At 42.6% G+C, this 22,063-nt stretch overlaps 1 protein-coding gene across 1 annotated transcript; it reads right to left on the bottom strand.

The window, feature by feature from the left end:
• Positions 1–11,742: 11,742 nt before the first annotated feature.
• FGF16 (fibroblast growth factor 16) lies at positions 11,743–21,236 on the bottom strand. The gene is made up of 3 exons (XM_027053769.2): positions 20,517–21,236; positions 14,053–14,156; positions 11,743–12,716 (listed from the first exon to the last, which is right to left on the bottom strand). The coding sequence occupies exons 1-3, from the start codon at positions 20,788–20,790 to the stop codon at positions 12,471–12,473; spliced, it is 624 nt and encodes a 207-aa protein (XP_026909570.1). The 5' UTR covers positions 20,791–21,236; the 3' UTR covers positions 11,743–12,470.
• Between the last annotated feature and the right edge of the window lie 827 nt (positions 21,237–22,063).

Here is a 22,063-nt window from a genome sequence, read left to right as displayed (position 1 = left end):
GTGTACAATATAGCGATCCAACAATTCCATACATCACCCAGTGCTCATCACAAGTGCACTCCTTAATCCTCATCACCTATTTAACCCACCCCCACACTCACTATTATTTCTTCCAATATATTTTCTGTTCCCCTTTCTCTCTGTTCTTCTGGGATCCCTGTAATGCAAATTTTATTACGCTTTATGTCTCATTATGCCATATTTGTCTCTCACCTGTTCATCTTATTGCTTTCTCTTATTCTATCCTCTAGGTCACTTAAGTTCCTCTGCTTCCTGTAGCCTACTGTGTATTCCATCTATTATATTTTAAATTTCATTTATTGAGTTCTTCATCTATAATGTTATTTTTAATCTCTTTGTCAAGGGTCTCACTGATGTCCTCCCTTTTCTGAAGTCCAGTGAGTATCTTTTTGATCATTACTTTAAATTCTGTATCAGGCATATTATTTCTGTTTCACTTAGAAGTCCTGCTGTGATTTTGTCCTGTTCTTTCATTTGGCACATGTTTATCTGTGTTCTCATTTTGACTACATCTATCTGTTTCTCTGTGTTAGGAAAGTCAGCTGTCTTCTACTCTTAAAAGTAATGGCTTTATGAGGAAGAGTCCCTGTAGTGCCCTGCAGTGCACTGTCCTCTGTTCATCAGATTCTGGCATTTCAGGTGAGTCTCCTATATGTATTGCTTGCTTCCTGCTGTTGTGTCTCAGTTGCTTTTTCTTTCAGTCCAGATGTCTGCATTGATTCTCTGCCTGCTGGCTCTCTGTGGTGTTAGTGAGACCCAGGCTGGCTCAGTCTGAAGAGGCGTGACCACAGGAGAGCTGGTGTCAGGGTGGGGGTGTTAGCAAAATTTGTGGTTATCCCAGGGCTGAGGCCAGCTGCCTTGGAGTGGGTGAGTCCTCAGGAGAACGTATGGGTGGTGCACACTGCTAGCAGGTTAGATACCAAGTGTCTGTGCAGTGGTGCCCCTGACAGGTGGCTCTGTGTTTATCCTAGGGAGTGGGGGAGGAAAATGGCATCTGCCATCTCCTTTCTTTCTGGAGAAGTCCCTCAACACATTCTGAAATCAGTATAAACAGATCTTCTGCCCTTTTGTCCCAAGTGTTGTGAAAACTGTTGTTTCTATGTTGCCTCTCTAAGGCAGCTGTCTCTTTAAGGGTGGGGACTCACCTATCTAGCCCTCTGGACTTGCCCAGTGCTGAGTCAGCTGATTTTTAAAGCTCTAAGCTCCAAGTACTGCTGGTTATACAATCTCACAGAATGCAGCCCCTCTGGTTTTCAAAGCCAGATATTACAGAGATTCATCTTCTGTATGTGGGTTCCCTGGTGAGAAGAACCATTTATTTCCCCTCTTTGTACCTTCAGCTCCATCCCTCCTATGGGGAACTCATGACCACTGTTTCTGCCCTTCCTAACCTCTCACATGTGACTTCTTTACATTTAGTTGTGGAGTTTGTTCTTTAAGTCTTTTTTTAAAATGTTTTATTTATTTTTGAGAGAGAGAGAGAGAGAGAGAGAGAGAGAAAGAGAAACAGAGAATGAGCGGGGAGGGGCAGAGAGGGAGGGAGACACAGAATCCGAAACAGGCTCCAGGCTCTGAGCTGTCAGCACAGAGCCCAACATGGGGCTTGAACTCATGAACTGTGAGATCATGACCTGAGCGGAAGTCGGACGATTAACTGACTGAGCCACCCAGGCATCCCTGTTCTTCAAGTCTTTGAATCACTCTCTGGTTCATTTACATGGATATGAGTGATATCTAGTTGTAAATGTGGGACAGGGTGAACTTAGGATCCTCCTACTCCACCATCTTCCCTATTCCACTCTTTCCTTCCTTCCTTCCTTCCTTCCTTCCTTCCTTCCCTTCTTTCTTGACCTTCCCTTTTTTTTCTTTCTTTCTTTCTTTCTTTCTTTCTTTCTTTCTTTCTTTCTTTCTTTTCTTCTTTCTCATTCCAGTATAATTAACATACAGTGTTAAATTAGCTATAGGTGTACAGTATAGTGACTCCACAATTTTGTATATTACTCAGTGCTCATCAAGTTAAGTGTACTCTTAATCCCCTCACTTATTTCACTCCTTCCCCACGCATCTCCACTCTGGTAACCATCAGTTTGTTCTCTATAGTTGAGTCTGTTTCTTGGTTTGTCTCTTTTTTTTCTTTGTGCATTTGTTTTGTTTCTTAGATTCCACATATGAGTGAAATCATAAGGTATTTGTCTTACTGTGACTGACAGATTTTGCTTAGCGTTATACTTTCTGGATCCATCCATGTTATTGCAAATGGCAAGATTTCATTTTTTATGGCTGAATAATATTCCATGGTGTGTGTGTGTGTGTGTGTGTGTGTGTGTGTGTGTGTATCTCACATCTATTTTATCCATTCATCTATTGATGAACACTTGGGCTGCTTCCACAATTTGGCTATTATAAATAATGCTATAATAAACATAGGAGTGCATATATCCTTTTGAATTAGTGTTTTCATATTGCTTGGATAAATAGTGCAATTACTGGATCATATGGCACTTCCATCTTAATTTTTTGAGGAGCCTCCATACTGTTTTCCACAGTGGCTGCATCAGTTTGCATTCCCACCAACAGTGCATAAGGGTACCTTTTTTTCCAGCACTTGTTTCTTGTGGTTTTGATTCAAGCCATTCTGATAGGTGTAAGGTGATATCTCATTGTGATATCTCATTGTGGTTTTGATTTGCATTTCCCTGATGAGTGATGTCATCAACCTCATTTTAAATGGATTGCATAATCATACCAATGTACCATAACGTATAGTGATTCTTCTATTGTTAGAAAGTCAGGTTGTGTGTGTGTGTGTGTTTGCTTTTATACATAATGTTGCAATAAGTATCTTTGTGTATAAGTCTTTGGTTGAATTACTATAAGTAGATTTACTGGATCAAAAGGCATGGACATTTGTAAAATTCTTGATTTATATTATTAAGTTACAGCATCAATATTCTCCCAATAGCAGTATATGATTGGGCCTAGTTCTCTGCACCCTCATTGTGGTGGGTGACTGAATATTATCATATATTAAAAACTTTGTTAATATGCTAAGAAAAATATATTTCATTGTTTTACATTTCACTAATTACTTTTGAGGTTGAAGTACGTTGCTTATGTTTTTTGCAAGTTGTATATCTTCTTTTGTGAATTGCTTATGTTTTTCGGCCATATTCTGTTGGGGTTTGGTGTTTTTATTATATATTTGTGAGCATCTTATATTCAGTATATTTAAGGATAACTTTTTGTATTCTGTGGAAAATGTTTCCCTAAGGTTTTTTTGGCCTTTTAATTTTATTAATTATTTTTTATATTTAGGACTTTACAAACTTCCTGATATTTTCTTTAATAGTTTCATCCTTTACTTGTATGTTTAGGAAGTTCTTCAAGAACTAGAAAAATTTGGACATGTTGCAAAGACAAGGCTGTGTGGAGGAGTTGGGATCAAATGTACAAAGAAAGCACATAGCTTTTATAGAAAGAGGAATACTCTCTGAAAGAGGAGAAAAGGAAAAATGAATCTAAAGCTTGCTAGAAAGAAATTAAAGGAAACCTAAATAAATGGAAAGACATTCTATGTACAGGGACTGGAAGACTTAATATTGTTAAAATGCCAATGCTACCCAAATTGATCTAAAGATTCAATATACTCTCTATCAAAACCCAGGTGGCTTCTTTGTATAAATTGACAAACTAATCCTAAAATTCATATGAAATTGCAAGTGATCAAAAACAGCTAAAACAGTCTTAAAAAGAATAAAGTTGGAGACTCCTACATCCTGATTCAAAACTTACTACAAATTTATAGTAATCATGACTGTATGGTACTAACATGAGGATAGACATATAGATCAATGTTTAGAGTTGAGAATTCAGAAGGAAACCCATACCTCTATGATCAAATAATTATCAATAAGAGTATAGTTTTTTTTTCTTTTTTTTTTTTAAGCAAATGGTGCTAATGCTAAAACATCTGGGCATACAACATACAAAAGCATGAAGTTGGAGCTCTACTTCACACCATATAGTAGTGTCCAGAATATATAAAGGAATCTTATTACTCAATAATAAAAAGACAACCTAATTAAAGAGGGGACAGAGAATCAAAACAGACATTTTGTCTATTTGTGAAGATACACAAATGGGCAATAAGCACATGAAAAAGTGCTCACATCATTAGTCATGAGGAAAATGCAAATCAAAACTATCGTGAGATACCACTTCACACCCACTAGGTTGACTCCAATAAAAAAGTTGGAAAATAACAAGTGATAGTAAGAATGTGCATAAATTGGAACCTTCATATATTGCTAGTGGGAATGTAAAATGATATAACCTCTTTGAAATGATGTTTGGTAGTTTCTCAAATGGATGACCATAAAGGAGCAATTCTGATCCGTGTTATATATCCAAAAGCAATGAAAACATGTGTTCACACAAAGACTTGTACACACATGTTAATAGCAGCATTATTCATAATAGCCTCAAAGTGAAAACAATCAAAATGTCCATGAACTGATGAATGGATAAACAAAATATGGTATACAATGAAATACTATTCAGCAATAAAAAGAAATGCAGTATTGACACATGCTACAATATGCATGAATCTTCAAAACATTATGCTACATGAAAGAAGCCAGTCACAAAAGACCATATATTTCATTTATATGAAATGAATAATTTCATTTATATGAAATGTTCAGAAAAGGAAAATCCATAGAGACAAAGTAGATTAAGGGTTACCAGGGACTGAGTAGAGGAAGTAATGGGAAGTTATTCCTTAATGCTTTCAGAATTTTTGTTTGGGGAGATGAAAAGTTTTGGAAGTAGATAGTGGTGATGATTGCACAACATTGTGAATGTGATTAATGCTACTGAATTATACAATTAAAAATGGTTAAAATTGCAAATTTTGTTTTATATATTGTACCACAATAAATTTTTTTTAAAAAAAATTCTCTTTAAAAGAAAAAAGCAAGGGGGCTCCTGGATGGCTCAGTAGGTTAAATGTCCGACCTTGGCTTAGGTCATGATATCATGGTTCTTTAGTTCCAGCCCTGTGTCAGGCTCTGTGCTGACAGCTCAGAGCCTGGAGACTGTTTTGGATTCTGTATGTCCCTCCCCACTCACACTCTGTCTCTCTCTCTCTCTCTCTCTCAAAAATAAATAAACATTTAAAAAATAAAAGTAAAAGAAAAAAACCAAAGCTAAACATAATGAAAAATGATTACTAGGAAGCCACAATTAGATGTCTTGGGTCTTAGTGAAACGTTGAGGGAGGTTTCATCTACCGAGACCAAAGAGTGCCTGATCCAGAACAGGTTGGAGTTGAGAACTGGAGACAAATGAAAATTTATATTGTGTCACATGAACTAAAGCAATATTTAATCCCTACTGTCATGATAAGAATTACTTGGGGGAGATGCCTGGGTGACTCAGTTGAGCGTCTGACTCTTGATTTTGGCTCAGGTCATGATCCCAGGGTCGTGGGATGGAGCCCTGAGTCAGTGCCATGCTGAGCATGGAGCCTGTTTCGGATTCTCTCTCTCTCCCTCTTCCCCTCTCCCATGCTCATGCTCTCTCTCTAAAATAAAAAAAATAATATAAATACATGGGGACTTGTTAAATACACAGATCAGTGATTCTCAAAGTTTGGTCTAAGGACTCTGGGGTGTGGTTTGTGGGTTCCTTCCTTTTCTTAAGTAGGCTTCACACTCAGCGTGGAACCCAATATGTGACTTGAACTCAAAACCCTGAGATCAAGGCCTCAGGTGAGAACAAGAGTCGGATGCTTAAACAACTGAGCCACCCAGGCACTCCAGGTTCCTTCCTTTTCTAATTACACATCTAGGAGAAGCCAAATCTTCTTCCTATAATTTAGCCAAAAGAACATATAGCAACAGATTGCAGAAGCAGATATAAGAATCCAGATGTTGGGGCACCTGGGTGGCTCAGTTGGTTAAGCCTCTGACTCTTGATTTTGGCTCAAGTCATGGTCTCACAGTTTGTGGGATTGAGTCCTGCATCAGGCGCTGTACTAATAGCACAGAGTCTGCTTGGGATTCTCTCTCTCTCCCTCTGTCTCTGCCCCTTCCCTGCTCATACTCTCTATCTCTCTCAAATAAAGTTAAAAAATAATTCAGCTGTCTTCTATTAAGGGAGATATCAAAGAGGTTTGGAAAACAATACCACTCAGAGTGTTTTAGAATATAGTTATTTTTCATTAAAACATGATTTATATTGATGTTAATGGATTTATTGTTATTTTAAATGAATTAGATACAATTTTTTTGGAAATTAAAAACTTATTTGAGTTTCTAATATGGTAAATACCAATAGCTTTAACCCACATTAACAAAAGCTCTTGGAGGTTCTCAATAATTTTTAGGTGTGTAAGGGTTTTCCTCAGAATAAAAAGTTTGAGAACCATTGATAGATAATTTCAGTTGTAAATTCTGATTTAGGAAGTCCCAACAGAGTGCAAGAGTCTGTATTTTTATACAATTACACCAGATACTGAACAGAGTTTGGGTAACACTGAGCCAATATAAAAGTGTTTAAATTTAGGGATTTTTATGACAAGCTATGGTGAATGCCAGAATCAAAACTAAGTGAATAAAAGGAGTGTCAAGCAGAAAAGACTGGTCCATTTGAAGTTGACAAGACTGTATTTGTAGGGGAGCCATGTAATGACCCAATTTTCATAACTTTCCTGAGTAATGTTGGCAATCCAGGAGTAGAAACACAGAAAGTGGGCATTTTATTTTTTATTTTTTAAAAGTTTATTTGTTTATTTTGAGAGAGAGAAAGGAAGGGGGAGAGGCAGAGGGAGAGAGAATCCAGGGTAGGCTCTGTGCTGCCAGCACAGAGCCTGACGTGGAGCTCGATCTCATGAATGGTGAGACCATCACCTGAGCAGAAATCGAGAGTCAGAATCTTAACCAGCTGAGCCACCCAGGTGCCCCAAAGAAAGTGGACACTTTAGTGTTGGATGAGGCTTTAGGTGGGAGCTAAGTTGCCCTGTAACTAGCTAGATATATACATGATATTCAGATTTTACATTGAGTAGGTTATACTCTGGGTTTATGTTGTAGGAGAGTTCCCCGGGGCCGATTGGGTGTGGTTTAATAGCCTAACGGGGATACCTGGAGAAATCTATAGGATATAGTGTTAGGTGAGGTTAGGATGGTGTGACGGGTTTTGGAAACTTAGAACATTTGCAACTGGTGAGATATAGGGAAACTAGAAACCAACAAGGCAAACATATATCTGCCAACAGGGAGTCTGGTGTGTGGAACATTAAAGGGGACTAGGTTGGGGCTCAGAGAACCCAACTATAAGGAAGAGAAATGAAGATAAGGATTTTTGGATATCTGGGACTTAGGTGATACTGTCTTCTCATGATGTGGTTATGGAAGCCTGGAGAAAGGAGGATCTTGGGACCCTAGGATGCACTGCTAAAATATAGCTAAAATAGGAGTTGGGTGAGGGCTGAGAGATTCTGTTGGTTTACTTCATACCAGGTACATTCAAAGATGGAGTTTCCAAGTGGGTGCTCTCATGACATGTTCTTAGTAAGAGGCCAGCATTTGTATGGCATGACTATCCCATGTACCACCTTGCTTTCTGGAACCTGTCCTTTGTAAAATCCCAGCAGAATCATACATACAGGAGAGGGGATGGAGTGATGCATATGAATAATGCATTCATAGATGTGTCTTCAAATTAATACTAATACTAATAAATAATGAACTAAAAGCAATAACAATAGTTAACATTTATCAAGTGCTTACTATGCACAAGGTACTGTGCTAAACACTTTATACTTTTCATACATTATCTTATTTAATCTTTATAGCAACAGCCCTTGAGGTAGGTCCTAATGATCATCCTTATCTTATAGGCGAACACAATGTGGCTTACTACAATTCAGCCATACTACTTTCTTAAAGTTTTTTTGATTATGCTTAACTTCTTCCTGCCTCTGGACTTTTATATATTACTGCTTTCTCTGCCTGTAAAGCTATTCATTCCCCAACTAAGCTAACTCCTACTCACCCTTCAGGGCCCACCCTAAGCATCAGCTTTTTAGGAAGCCTTCCCTAACTCATTTAATAGGTGTATCTCCCTAATATACACTCTTGTAACACTCTTGTAACAAGTTCTCTTTCTTTATAACACATATTACTATATGTAAGCTTACTTGTTTATGTCTGTCTTCCTGACTAGATCATGTCATGAGGAGAGGAATGGCTGCCTTACTCTATATCTTTAAAGACATAATAAGTGCTCAATAAATATCTGTCACATGAAAGACAGAATTAATGAATGAGTGAATGAATGAATTTTGGGTCAAAGAGCTAGGAAGTTAAGGAATCTGGATGTAAAACAAGGTTGGTCTGACTCTAGGATCTGAGGAGCATGCTGTGTCTTTTGCTTCGTTGCTGATGATTAACAGGGCTGATCCCATACCTTGTCTGGAAATTGGAAAGAGATGCAGAGGGGAAGCAGCCTATTCTGGGATGGAGGAGTGGAGAGAGACTATTGAGGATTAAGGAGATAATTGGGTATCTTTGCAATTGTCACCAGAACCTTGGTGTAGAGAGACCTATTAGAAAGGTCTTCAGTTTTCTCTTGAGAACAGAAGGACCTCTAGGAGTGACAAACTAAATTATGTTCTGATTCTTCTGTTGAGCAAGGAAATTAAATGACAGATGGGAGAACATGTCTTTTCAAAGGAGAGGATCTCTTCTCTTTGGTTTCTTCTCCCTAGCCTCCTACACTCTTCCACAACAGATCCCTCTTCTTGAAGTGCTGGGGAAAGGCAGTCTCACTCTACTTCAGAGAGAAGGACAGCAATCCCCAAGGTCTGCCCTCTTCAGGAGGAGGAAGATTAAGTCTGGAGGCAACTTGGACTGAGCCTGTGTGAACTGTGGTCCCACTAGAACACTGATCCTGATGGATTTCTGACTATGCAGCCAAAGATTTGGTGGTGGCTGAGCACTTCAGTGACTTGAAGGTAGATAACTTCATCTTCTTTTATTTCAATACTTTATGTTCTTTTTTGGAAGGAGTCTGCTTTGATGGCTATGATAACCTCCTTGTGTCTGGACATGGTGAGTTCGGTCTCTGCTTGCCTTTTAAGCGTAACATTCAGCTTGGACGGTGAGGGTGAAAACAGAGATGTGTAGGGAGGCGAAGGAGATCTGGTTGCTATCAAGAATGTTGTAGGGGCTGGCCCTGGGTTGAGAGTTTTTCAGAACCACTGAGCTGTAAAGCTATCCCAGGTCTTCCCTCTCCTCACTCCCACCTCCCTGTCACCAAACTTGAAGCTATCTCTTAGAAGATAGGAGTCAAAGTTTTCATACATAAAATCCACATCTTTGAAATAAAAAACACAAAGCATCTATCAAGGTTTTCACACAGGGTCACAGGGGCCACCTATTCTTTCAACCAATCATGTGCCTATTGAAACAAACATTTCCTAAGTGTTTGTTTTGTTCCAGTAATACCCTAAACCCTGGGAGGGGATGCAAAGATAAATTAGAAATGGTCTCTGTGCATATTTTCATCCAACACCAAAGGTCCAGAGTTTACTACTCTAAAATTCCCTCAGGTTGGCACAAAAGAATTACTTTTGCACTTTAGGTATATGGTGCCATTCAGCTGTCAAACGATCTAGTAGTACTAGGTTATCTATCTTACATTTCCATTTCCAGAATTTACCTTTTCCATCCTTTTGAAAATGAGAATAGCTGCCCATTGACATTTTCTGGCTATGTGCCCCATTCATTGTTACTCCTAAAGAGTGCCTCCCCTATGAATTCCTCCTGGGACCCTACACCATTCTTTTGGTCTTTTTCCCTGTAATTCCACCCAGAGGATAAAAGTAAGGCCTGACCCTAAGATTTGGAGTCTTTCCCTTTTTCATTACAGTGGCATTTTTCCTTGTAATCCTGCCCTGTAGTACTGTGCTTATGGCTTTGCCAGGCTCATGTCAAGTGTCTTACTAGAGTAATGATTGGCCCTACTCACAGGGAAGTGCCAGCTTCCTATTGGTTAAAATATATTTCATTTATCTCACAAGTCCTCAGAAATTGTGGCTGTCTATCAAAAGTTATAGGTAGCTGACTGTAGATAATATAGGTTAAATTTTGGTTTAAAATAAAAATGTGATGCTCATTAAAAATGTGATAACAAACGTCACACAGCTGATTTTTACCCTTATCCTAGAGACCTCTAGAGGTGGTGTCTCTTCCCTGCAGCTTAACACAGACATTGCCATCAGCCTCTTTGCCTCTCCAAGTTCTGTTGGTTTTTCACAGCTGGAGTTACCCCTTTCAGGAAACTCTCCCTACTCACCCTAGCCCTGTGAGATCTTCACCTAGGTGGATCCATTGGTGAGCATTCTAATCTGTGATCATGCATAATCATGCAACTTAGCACTTTTTATCATATAATCTTATTTTCTATCTCATGTATATATTCTCATATGTGTGATTTCTCTGTTGGTTACTTAGATTTGGATGAGCTTTTAGACTTTATCTTTAAGTGAGCTGCTACCTAAGTTATTTGATGCTACCCCACAGTCAGAAAAAAAAAAAAACAGTGGATGCCTACATGATGCGATTGAAGAGAATCAAGGTACTAGCCTAAGCCCAAAACCTTTTCCCACCAGTCCTTCATGGGGCCTGAGTACGCAATGAGACATTTATTCTCTTGTCTGTTTTATCCTGACACCTTTGGTTCGAAAATTCAAATAACCCTATGCTTCTACCTCGGTAAATATTAGTAAAGAGACCAAGGATTTTAAACCATGATATATCAGGGGTTGCTCTAGAGAAGAGGGAGTTCCAAGGAATGCCATCTCCATTCGAACTAGAGCAACTCTACTTTTGTTTTATGGACTAAGGTTATCCTAAAACTTTATTTATAAGCCATTCAGTTTCAGAAAGAATTATTTTTGAAAACCATTCCTTTAGGGCACTGGGTTTCAAAATTTATCCTGCACAGAAATCCTCTGGAAGGCTTGTTAATATGCAGATTGCTAGGCCCCACATTCCAGAGTTTCTGACTTGGTAGATCTAGGGTAGTTCTTGATAATTTACATTTCTAACAGGTTCGCAGCTGCTGCTACTGGTCAAGAGACCATATACTCTGAGAACTACCTCTTTAGGGAAGTGTGTTAACAGCTTCTCAGAATGCTCTAGAAGCACTGGCAGGGGATGGGGGTGGATTGGAGAGGGAGTGGGAGAACACTTCCAGAAGGGAAGTTGGTTAAAAAAAAATAGGTGTCCTGACTGATTGTTGTTTATTTGTAATCACTTCTTCTTCATATCTAAAGTAAGAAGCCACCAATTAGGGTTTCTGACCTTCAGGCATTGAGGCCTAACCAAATCCCAAAAGGCTGTTTATCTACACCTTGCCTTAAGCACAAATAGGAGCTTCTGTAAGAGCTATTGGTCCAGGCCTTCCTGAAGCTTTGATGCATCACTAAGTTTAAACTCCTAGAACCTGAAAGGACTTCAGATAAGGTCCCTAAATAATGCTAGCATTGTTGGTGATAAGTCTTCTAGGCTAGGCAGCATAATGCTGACATCAGGAGATTCTAATAAGTTGGAGAGAAAGAAGGTAACCAACCTTCTAATCCCACTAAATGCATAATCAAACTTCTAATCCCACTAAATGTATAACTCAGTAGAATTAGACAATGGTTACAATATAAAATTTTATTTCCAATAAAAGCCTTTCATAACTCATTTATCCTGTTTCAGTAGGACCTTATTCTTTCTGATGAAAATCCAGTCATAGCATCTCTCATTAAAAATAAAATTATTTTGAAATAAATAAATATATAAAATAAATAGCATGTACATTTCATAAATAGTTTGTCCTTATGCACAGTATCCATGCTTACATTTTAATATCATTTTCTCACAATCTACCCCATCTCCCAGTTCCAATGGCAGGAAACCTGCATGTCGGGACAGATGATAAATCTCCATAGCCAGTGCAGGGATGACCTACAACAGGGCCATAGCCCCAAGGATTTTAAGGAGACTTTCCCAAAGCTCTGTATGTAGCATCTATGGCAGATTCCTTGGTCTTTCATTTACCCATTGTCAAAGTATTTGGGTGGATTGTGGGGCAAGATACCCCTGGCCCTTGGCAGGGGCCCCCATTCTTTCTCGTGCCACCTTGGGGGAAAGAACATGAGTAAAGAAATAAGTATATACAAGAATCCCTGTAGCCCACCCATCCTCCCACATCCCTCTCCCAAATAACCCAACTTTGATATACACTTTGAACAAGGGAACAGTTGGGTTGAGTTGAACATTAAGTGCTTCTCTGTTATCTAAATTTATAGGAAAGAAGACTGAAAAGCTATGAGTATAGTGCTTGCAGAGACAACTGTGGCCCTAGGGGTCAGAGGTCACACTAGGGGTCCATTACCTATAGCGGAAGAGGTCTCTGGACATGGAAGGCAACTTAGAAGGATCTACTGGCCTGGGCAAAAAGTGAGTGAATTTCTGGTGTCGTTTAGTCCTGTATCCCTCTCGGGGTGAGCCGTCTTTATTCAAGGCCACATAATACTGTCTCTCCGAGTCCAAGTGTTTGTACAAGGTTGAAGCATAGGTGTTGTACCAGTTTTCTTCAAACTGTTCCCGGAAAACACATTCACGTGTGAGTTTTTTCTGTGAGGGTGAGAAAATAAAGCAGAGCCTATTATATGACTCTTTCTCCCGTCCCGGCTTGTTGAAATATCAATAGCACATTGACATTAGAAAATTTCAGTCCTATCTCCCAGTATTCCTGAGGCATCTTTTTTCCAAATAGCACAAAACAGTCCTGTCCTTATTGCCTTCATCTTCTTTCATGAATCACACTGAAATGTTTAAGGAGAGATCTTTCCTAAAGGCAGGAGACCAAAGGAGATGGTCTCACTGGGCTCTTTGAGCCTGAGAATTTCTGCTATGGCCTTCCAATGCTCTTCTGGCACCCTAATTTTCTACCTACTTAGGGCAAATAATGTCAAATCCATTGATATTACAGACAACCATGTCAACTAGCAGGCAAAGGCCTTGGATCTATATAAAGCTCCATGGGAGGAGAGTTGTGATCTCTCCTAATGAAGGGCCTCAGGGCTGTCAGTTGAAAAGCTCAGAAAAGATCTCCTTGAAAAGTTCCTCCAATCTGGCTACTTCAAGCTAGCAGCTCCTGAGGCAGGTCTCTTGCCTCTGCCCCTTCTCACACTTGATCCAGCTGGCATACTACTTGCTGTGGTTGCTGATACCAAGTGCTGGGGACAGGCCTATCTCTTAGGTGTCAGGGAAAAATGTGCTCTGATTTCATGGGGTGTAGGCAGCCAGAAAGTGTGTTATGTGGCTCAAAAGCCAAACCCTGAAAGGGTTAGGGTCAGCAAAGTCACTCACCATTCCCCAGCTCTGGGCTAGCTTCCAGAATGGAGAACATGTACTGCAGCCAACCCAGTCCTAGCTGGGGACTTAAGCCTGTCACCAGACTCTGGAACCCTCACTTTTCATTTGTTTGTTTCATTTGGCCTCTGGAATTAAGCTGAAGCAGTTTGGAAATCAGGGACTGTGTTTTTAATCTCAGAATCTCAATCTGAAGGGCAGCTCTTCCACTGCCTATTTTTGTGCCAGCTAGTCTGCTACTCCTCTAGGCATCCATTAAAATTCAGAGGTGCTCCTCAGGGGAGTAAATGGCCCAAACCCTTACCATCTATTGACAAACCAGCACAGCTTACTATTATCATCAGACTAGCTGGCTGTCTAGTGGAAAAGGTGAAAGCAAATGTACCACAGAAAAGCTTAAGGTTTGATGGGAACTGAATGAGTGAAAGTGTTATATAGCAAGCTCCCAGGCATCCAAGAAGCAACTAGAAGACACTAATCCTTCACAGTTGACAGAAGTATTTCAAGTGCTAGATAAATGTTTTTATTCGTTTGCCTTACATAGTCCAAACACTGGTGGTAATAGCCTCTGATGAAAAGAAAACCTTAAACTTACCGACCCATATAGTTCTCCTCGCTCGTTCATTCCTAAGTATAGGCCAGAATCCACTCCCCGGATGCTGATCAACCCCACAGCCAGGCTGATAAACTCTAGGATTCCTAGAGCAAAAAAGTGAATGCCATTTCCATTACTGACATCAAGCCAAGAGGAAGCTATTCAGGTGACATGAGCTACCAGTCATCTATACCCAACTCCTATGACACCATCTTGTGCAGCAACAACGGAAACTCAGAAAAGATACTGAGTCTCTCTAGGCCTCAGTTTTTCCATCTGTAAGGTGGGTGGAACAACCTCTTACTCAACACGCTTAGACATATTATGAAGAAGAGACCATGTGAAGGATTTGGCTACAAAAGCTTCATAATTACAAGGTACTATTGCTGTTAAATACCAACAGTTCAAGAAATGGGAGGGTACTTTATTAATGGAAGAATGTGGCTAGATTTCTGTATGTTTCCAAAGTCACTTCCCTCCTCCCTAGAGCACACAGCATTACCTTGTTGTCCTCTAGGCTGAATTCATTTTGCACCGTCTTAGCTCCCATGTCCTTAAAGCCACATGAGGCTGTCAACTGCCGGTACTTGACTCTAACAAAGGCCACACAGGCCACTCACTAAGTCTGTTCTTCTTACCTATGGCAGAAGGCAAAATATGGCCTGGTGAGAGCCTTCTCTTATAAAATGCTTTTAGCCAGGGCAGCCCCAGGCTGACAAGCCTGTCATTTTATCCTTCTCTCTTTAGAATTTTAACTTTACCCATGGCCAAGAGTTGGCAGGTAGTACTGGACTTAATACTGATTTGAGATGTTGCAACTTTAAGGGGAAAGTTTGGAAGACATTCAGAAACATCCCTCTAGCTGACAAGGTTAGAGGTGAGGATTTGAAAATGTTTTCATTTACTCAGCAGCAGTAGGAAGAAAAAAGAAATCAACTTCTAAGAGGGAAAATGGACCCAGAACTGAAATCCTGGTGATGCTGAAGTCTTTACAATTTTGTCCTAAGGTAGCACAATCTGTTGTTCCATGGATACAAACACAATGGTCAAGTAGATTCCTCTTTGATGTTTCTCTCTCTAACCATGTTTTTCAAAGTACAGACCAAAACTTTATATGATTGACTCACAGAGGCATCCAAAGGTATGAAATGAGCTCATATCTGGCTGTTTTTCTTTTTCTTTTTTTTTTTTAATTTTTTTAACGTTTATTTATTTTTTTGAGACAGAGACAGAGCATGAACAGGGGAGGAGCAGAGAGAGAGGGAGACACAAAATCTGAAACAGGCTCCAGGCTCTGAGCTGTCAGCACAGAGCCCGACGCGGGGCTCGAACTCACGGACCGTGAGATCATGACCTGAGCCGAAGTCGGACGCTTAACCAACCAAGCCACCCAGGCACCCCTATCTGGCTGTTTTTCTTATCCAAAAATGCAATTCTTAAGGGTAACAATATTCTATGTAATCTACATAGGGAGTGGAACTCATGCCTTAAAGATTACTTTAAAAATTAAGTGGTTAATTTGTAAATCAGATTCAAGACTCCAGTGGGAAGTCTCTTGAAAAGCCCCAGTGATTTGGACTGCCAGATAGGTGTGCAGCTGTTGCAGCTTTAGGGCACATGTTTCCATGGCCCACTTGGATCTATTTGAAGAATGTAAAATGTTTTGCTGCCATTGTATAGAACACTCAGAGTGTAGGCTTTGGCCACCAAAAGAGAGAGAGAGAGAGGGAGGGAGGAGAGAGAATCTTAAGCAGGCTCCACACTCAGCATGGAGCCTGGCATGGGGCTCCATCCCACAACCCTGGGATCATGACCTGGGCCAAAATCAAGAGTCAGATGCTCAACCGACTGAGCCACCCAGGTGCCCTAACATTGAAATCCTTTACATTTTATTATCAATCAGGTTGTTACTAACACTTATAGCACAAGAAAGGAATTTTGGGAAAACACATTGACACAAGATGGTAGGAGGAGAAGGGCAAATAGCTGGTGTCAAGTGGGGGTTAAGGAGGAAGTGATTTAATGGATCAAAACCTTTAGCTGCATTGCACAAGTGTCTGATTTTGGTTCTGTCTTGTATAACGTTTTAATAAATGGCTTGTAAGAGGACATAGGGAAACTGCTTACTCTACTTCCAAAAGATGTACAGCTGAGAAGGTGACACAATCAAAATCTGAAGAGATTTCAAGAGGATGGAAAAATGTACTGACTCCACAAAATAAGCTTTAATTAGAATAAATGTAAAGTCCTGCACTTTGGTCCCCAGACTGATTACTCAAGATGTTTTGTGTTTGGGGTTTTGTTGGTGGATGGTGAGCCACAAGTGCAGACAGTTGAATTAATCACACTCCTTGCTTTATTGTCTGTTATCATAATTGGTCTGCACCAGGGCTTTTTATTTATCTATTTCTTTTTATTTCCATACTCTGCTTCCACCCCCCTCTGTACTTCAGGCAATCATGTATATTTTCTTGAAAAAATGTTATATTCTTTTGTGTTTCTATGCATTTTCATTAAATACAAGTCAGTCCACCATTGTAATGGGGAGATGTGGCTTAACAAACCATACACAACAATGGTTAAGGGATTTGGATAAGATCAGTATGCGTGATTCATGATAATGTAAAACTAACATGCATTAGTTCATAATAATGTAAAAAGCTAATGTAAAACTAGTCATGTAAAAATTAAAATTTATCAAAAAGCTCATGTGAAAAAAAAGCTAGTGTGATCTAAGGTTGCACTGATAGAGGTCTAGTAATGGCATAAGGGAGGAGACAGCCACCTCTCTGTTCTGCCTTAGACCACACTGAGTGTACTGTTTTTAGTTCTACTGTGTTTACAGAGGTCTATGGAAAAACAGGAGTGTGTTCAAAGGAGAATGGCCAGTATGGCAAGGAAAAAAGAAACCAGGTCATGATTCAGTTCTGTGTGCTAAACTTTGAGTGATACCAACCTGCTGGAGGCTTCAGTTATTTGCTTTGCGTAGACAGATTACTTCTGAGCTTCAAGTCTTAGTTCCCTCATTATCTAAGTATCTCATGTTTCTGATCACCCTGAGCTCACTAAGTAGCAGAGGGCAACTTGTGACCTCACTGGCCAAGACCTGGTGTGAGAACAAATCATGAAACCCAAGAGGTGTGGCCATTTGAGTCACCACAGTTTTTCTCCAACTCGCTGTTAACCCTGATGCCAAAGGACAGATCATACAGGAAGTCATTTGGGTTGTGTCCAGTAACAGGGGTCTCCAACAGCTGGAATCATCCCTGCCCAGCTGTCTTTGGGCATCATTTTCATTGCCAATTTTCCTATTAGCTGGATTCAAACTGTGGGAACCCAGTAGCACATGATGATGGAACAGATATTCCTAAACCTCCTGAATCTCAGCCAGCATGAAGGGAGAGAGAAAACAAGCCATTTTCACATTTTCCCAGTTACAGTTGGAGAGGGGAGTTAACAGCAAAGTGTTGAGGCAAAGTGTTAAGTAGGCTATGTTTGTCCTCAGCACTCTCACCCCCTTCAAGGTCCAGGACCTCCCTCTACTCTGCCTCATCTTGACCTGTCCATCTCAGCCTCTGGCCTTTGCTTGACAATTTACAGGCTCTTCTTACATCTTTTCCCCCATGGCCTCAGTTAAAACAGATCTGCCCTGAGCTCCACTGCTTCAGAACCTAGCTAGATGGTTGGCTAACATGTCATTGAATCTGGTTACATGACTTGCCTGGCTCCCTCAGCCATCCTTTCAGACCTTCAGGGCCAAGACAGTGCTGCTTTGGCATCTTGACAAATAAGAACCAGATTACTCAAAAACTGAACCAGCTGCATTAGCCTGCTTCATCACACCTGGTGTGAGGCCTCTCCTCCAGTCTATCTCCCAAGATCTGCCAGTCCACAGGTGCCCCTCAGGAATGTCAGTATCCCTGTGAACCTCATGAATGCCACCAGCCAAGTGGAGATTGAAATACTCCTGACTACTGATTGCAGAATGGAGTGGGGGAGGGGGGAGGATAGGCTATGCCAACAGGTTATTATTTGGAGTCGTGGCTGCTCTTGGGCTCAGCCTGACTCATTCTGAACACATGGATTCCAGGGTAATCCTTGGGGGCCCTGCTCTCCAATTACAACAAATAGCTATTTACTTTACATGGCCTTTGGAGACTACCTCCTCCCCCCAAGCAGAAATCTATAATATTTTATATCTTAAGTCTGGCCTACTTTACCCTGCTGGAATGTTGACTGCCAAAGCACTTATGGAATGTTAAAGTTTCGATTTATTGAATACCCTGGCTGATTAACTCAAATGTGGAGGGAGGAGACTTAGCAAACTCAAACGCCCTCTTTCTTTGCCAAAAGCTAAACCAAGAAAGAATAAATGTGTGTTTGAAAGTTGGCAGAGGAGGTTACAAAGAGACAGCTTTGACTAGTTATCATTTCCTTTACAGGAAATACATGGAACTGCCAGGAAGCCAGGGAAGGAGGAAAGGGAAAAGGTGGTGCAGAGGTGGTCTCAGGCAGTGTTATTTTAAAAGGCAAAACCAAAAATGAAGCAGTCAGTTAAGCAGCAATGAAAACATCCCTTCCTCCTGCCAGTTTTATTTCCTTTGATTTCTCCTGAAACTTACCCTTAGCAGGCCTGAGAGATGAAAAGAAATCAAGATGTGTCCTTAGGGAGGTAATTAAAGACCACTTATCCTAAGAGCCTATTACTAATTTATGTTGACCTTGTAGGTTATTTGGCTCAGCTTAGGCACAAAGTCAGACAAACACTAGCTGCTAGAAGCCAAGGTCACAGTTTCTCCACCTCTGCTGCCCCCCACCCTACATTTCTCCATCATTTCATGATTCCTCTTTTTATATATCAGGAATGGACTATCCCAATATCTTTAGGCCATTTCTGGGAGACTTTGGGAGGTTCTGAGGCCAGGGTGGGAGTCCCATTCCTTCCGAAGAGGAACAAAAGGGAACTGCAAAGTCACAAGTGATGGAAGGGAAAGGAGTCAAGTTAATACTCCCTCTTCCCTGACTCCACCTTATCACCCTTTTGAGGACCTGCTGCAAGTTTATACAGGCACCTGCACCCCTCCATTACTCCCACCCTACACACAATCCACTGTACTCCAGCTCTGTGAGTGTTTTTTTTCCCCCAAGATGACATAGATCTCATTAGGGTTCCTGCTTGCTCTCAGCAAGGAAGATCAGCCCCAACCCTAAGTTGTTTGCTAGACTTGGCCTTGCCCAGAAACTAGCCTCTGTGCTTCCCCCCTCTCCTTCTACTGTGTACTCCAGATGCAACTCTAGCAAGGCAGGGGAAAAAGAAGATGGGGAGGTTTGGGGGGAACGGGGGAGGGTGGGATAAACAAGGGAACAGGTATCATGCCTGAGGGTAGGCAAAGCCTCTTCCTACCTGCTCTACCTGTTTAGGGATAGAAGATGTCCTTGGGCCATAGGGTCCATAGGGCATTGGGGGATGGGGTTACCAAGTAAAGGTAGCTGTCACAGTACCTGAATTATGGTTTAACAGAGAATAGGAAATTGAAAATAAAAATGGCCAAATTACTGAGAAATGAACACATTTGTTTCGAAGCCTAATGATCTCCATCCCACATCAAGGTTTATACTAATTATGTTTTGTATGTCAGACAGGCTCTTTAAACAATCTGCCAAGTGTTGGGCAGAGAAAATCCTGGATGGAGGTTGTACATTTCCTGTCCTGGGCCCAGGAGACACCTGTTTCTGGGGCTGGGAGTGGGCCCAGGACTGGGCCCCGGACCATTTCCTCCCTGTGAGGCAAAGAGTCCAGAGGTATATCTAGGCAATAGCTGACCTAGGGCTGTGCCCTACGCAGTGGACAGCAGGAGGATTTCCCAGTTTCTCCAACACCCAGCTCAACACCCTTGCTACCGGGATTGGCCTCCACTCCAGGCAGAGCAAGCCAGAGGCAGGCAGGTGCCACGGCTGCCGATCCCCCTGTTAGCCAAAAGCCACTCAGGCACGGACCGCCCGCCCACCACATCGATAGCCCACGAAGCTTCTGCTCCAGACAATCGGCCGCGACAACCCTGCTGCTCTTGAGGCTCGACCCCGCGCTACAGCCATGGTCCCTGGTCTCCTCAGCTGGTGCTTCTACCCTCCTCCAGCTCCACCTGCTTTCATCCTAAGCGCAGCGTCGTCAGAATGATCCCCTCGCTATGGGGGAGGGAAGAAGGGTGGAGTGGGGAAAAGAGAGGCCGCACCTCAAGGCGCCCCCGCCTCTTCCCTGGAGCCTCTGAAGGTGCCAGGAGCCCTGACGCCAAGTTTGCACCATTCGATCCTGCCTGCCCCGCGTCCCTGGCGGTGTCCCGCCTCGACGGGCCCGGACGGCACAGGCTTGGGGGCGGCCCGCGGATCCCAAGCCGGAGCCCAGAGCCATCGGTTCCCCAGAGAACCGTCCGCTCGCTTCCCGTCCCTCCCGGCCGCGTCCTCACCGAAACGGCTGTGGTCGTGGCGGGTGCCATGCACAGTGCCGTTGGGGAAGATCTCCAAGTGGAAGCCGGTGCGGCAGTACAGCTGGCGGCGCCGCAGGATCCCCTTCAGGTGGGCGAAGTCTGTGGGCGAGCCGCGCTGCAGCTTCCCCTCGATCTGGCCTAGGCGCTCGTTCAGGAAACCCGGGGAGTCAGCTAAGGGCACGTTCCCCAGAGACGAGGAGAAGCCGTGCAGGTCCCAGTCCAAGGAGGCGAAGACTCCCCCCACCTCCGCCATGGCTGGGTGCGCGGGGCCGAGCTGGGGCCGCGGGGCGCGAACTACCTCTCCTCTCAGCGAGCACTGGCGACTCGGAGGCGCTCCTTCGCTCCCTCGCTCGCTCCGCGCTCTGCCTAGCTGCAGTGGACGTCTGTTCGCGTCCAAGGAACTTCTCAGCGGCGGGGCAACGAGCTCCTGACCTTTCTCTCAGTCAAAGTGGCGCTTCCCCTACGCATCCATCTCCCTAGGCCTCTCATAGCTGGCTTCGTCGAGCTATCAGATGCAAACGGCACTTTATATACATACCCACTCCCCTTACATTGACATATTGGATATTTAAATACAAGCCACACCTCACTGGCATCCCCTCGGAGATTGGTGTGTGGGTTTTTTTCCCCCCTTGTATCCTTTTGGCTCTTTTGGAAGGGAGGGGGTGAGGGAGGAGAGAGCAAGCGAGCTTCACTCCCTCTTTTATTATGAAAAAAAAATGGCAGGAAAAAGCTACACATTGCAGTGAGGCATAACTGTTTTTGGCAGGTTTTTCTGAAACTGCTGATGAAATAACGGAGCCCAATGCGTGGAGGCTGTTGGCGCCCACGGCCACTCAGGCCTGTGGTGTGGAGGTCTGTCAGCTGCGCGTGGGCAGTTCCCACCTCCCACGCCTCCTCTGGCGTCTCGCCTTTGGAAAGTGGCTTGAGACCCGGGCTGGGGGTTCACGCGTTCCTGACCCCTTCTTGTTCCCCGGCTGGTCGAAAACTGCAGAAGGGGCGCCTGGCCTGGGACAGGAGCTCCCTGGTTTCTTTGTTCTGTTGCCCATCTCCAGTCCCAGTCCCCACCTGTAGGTCGGCGGGAGCCGAGGAAGTGAAAAACACGAAGGCGAGTGAAGTTGGGGGTAGTAGCTGTCCCTGCGGGCACCAAGCCGGAGTCTTTAAGGGGTCTGGGAGGAGCGGGAAACCCCACGGAGGAAAGAAGACATTTTTTTTTAAAGGGACGTTTACAGCTTAGGAAAAGTAGGGGGGAGCAAGAAATAGAAAGTGATCTTTTTGAAAAATGATCTGCACTGGCTTTCTGGGCGCTCTTTTACAAGGCTCCCGAGAGCAGACCCGATGAGAGGCCATTGGAAGCCTGGTGGGGGCTTCCCCCTACCTCTTTTCTTGTTGGAAACAGGTGTTTCCTTGCTCTGTGCCGTGCCCTGCTTGGAGATATTCTATCAGGAAGAGAGACGGTTGGAGCAGGAACTGGCGGCAGTTCAGGGCAACCGGCAGCATCGGGAAGACCTGGGGAGCAGGTGCCC

The sequence above is a fragment of the Acinonyx jubatus genome, chromosome X, assembly GCF_027475565.1.
Source record: "Acinonyx jubatus isolate Ajub_Pintada_27869175 chromosome X, VMU_Ajub_asm_v1.0, whole genome shotgun sequence".
NCBI classification, from domain to species: domain Eukaryota; kingdom Metazoa; phylum Chordata; class Mammalia; order Carnivora; family Felidae; genus Acinonyx; species Acinonyx jubatus.
The sequence above is the reverse complement of the archived record's forward strand: the minus strand, read 5'-3'. Positions and strand labels throughout refer to the sequence as shown.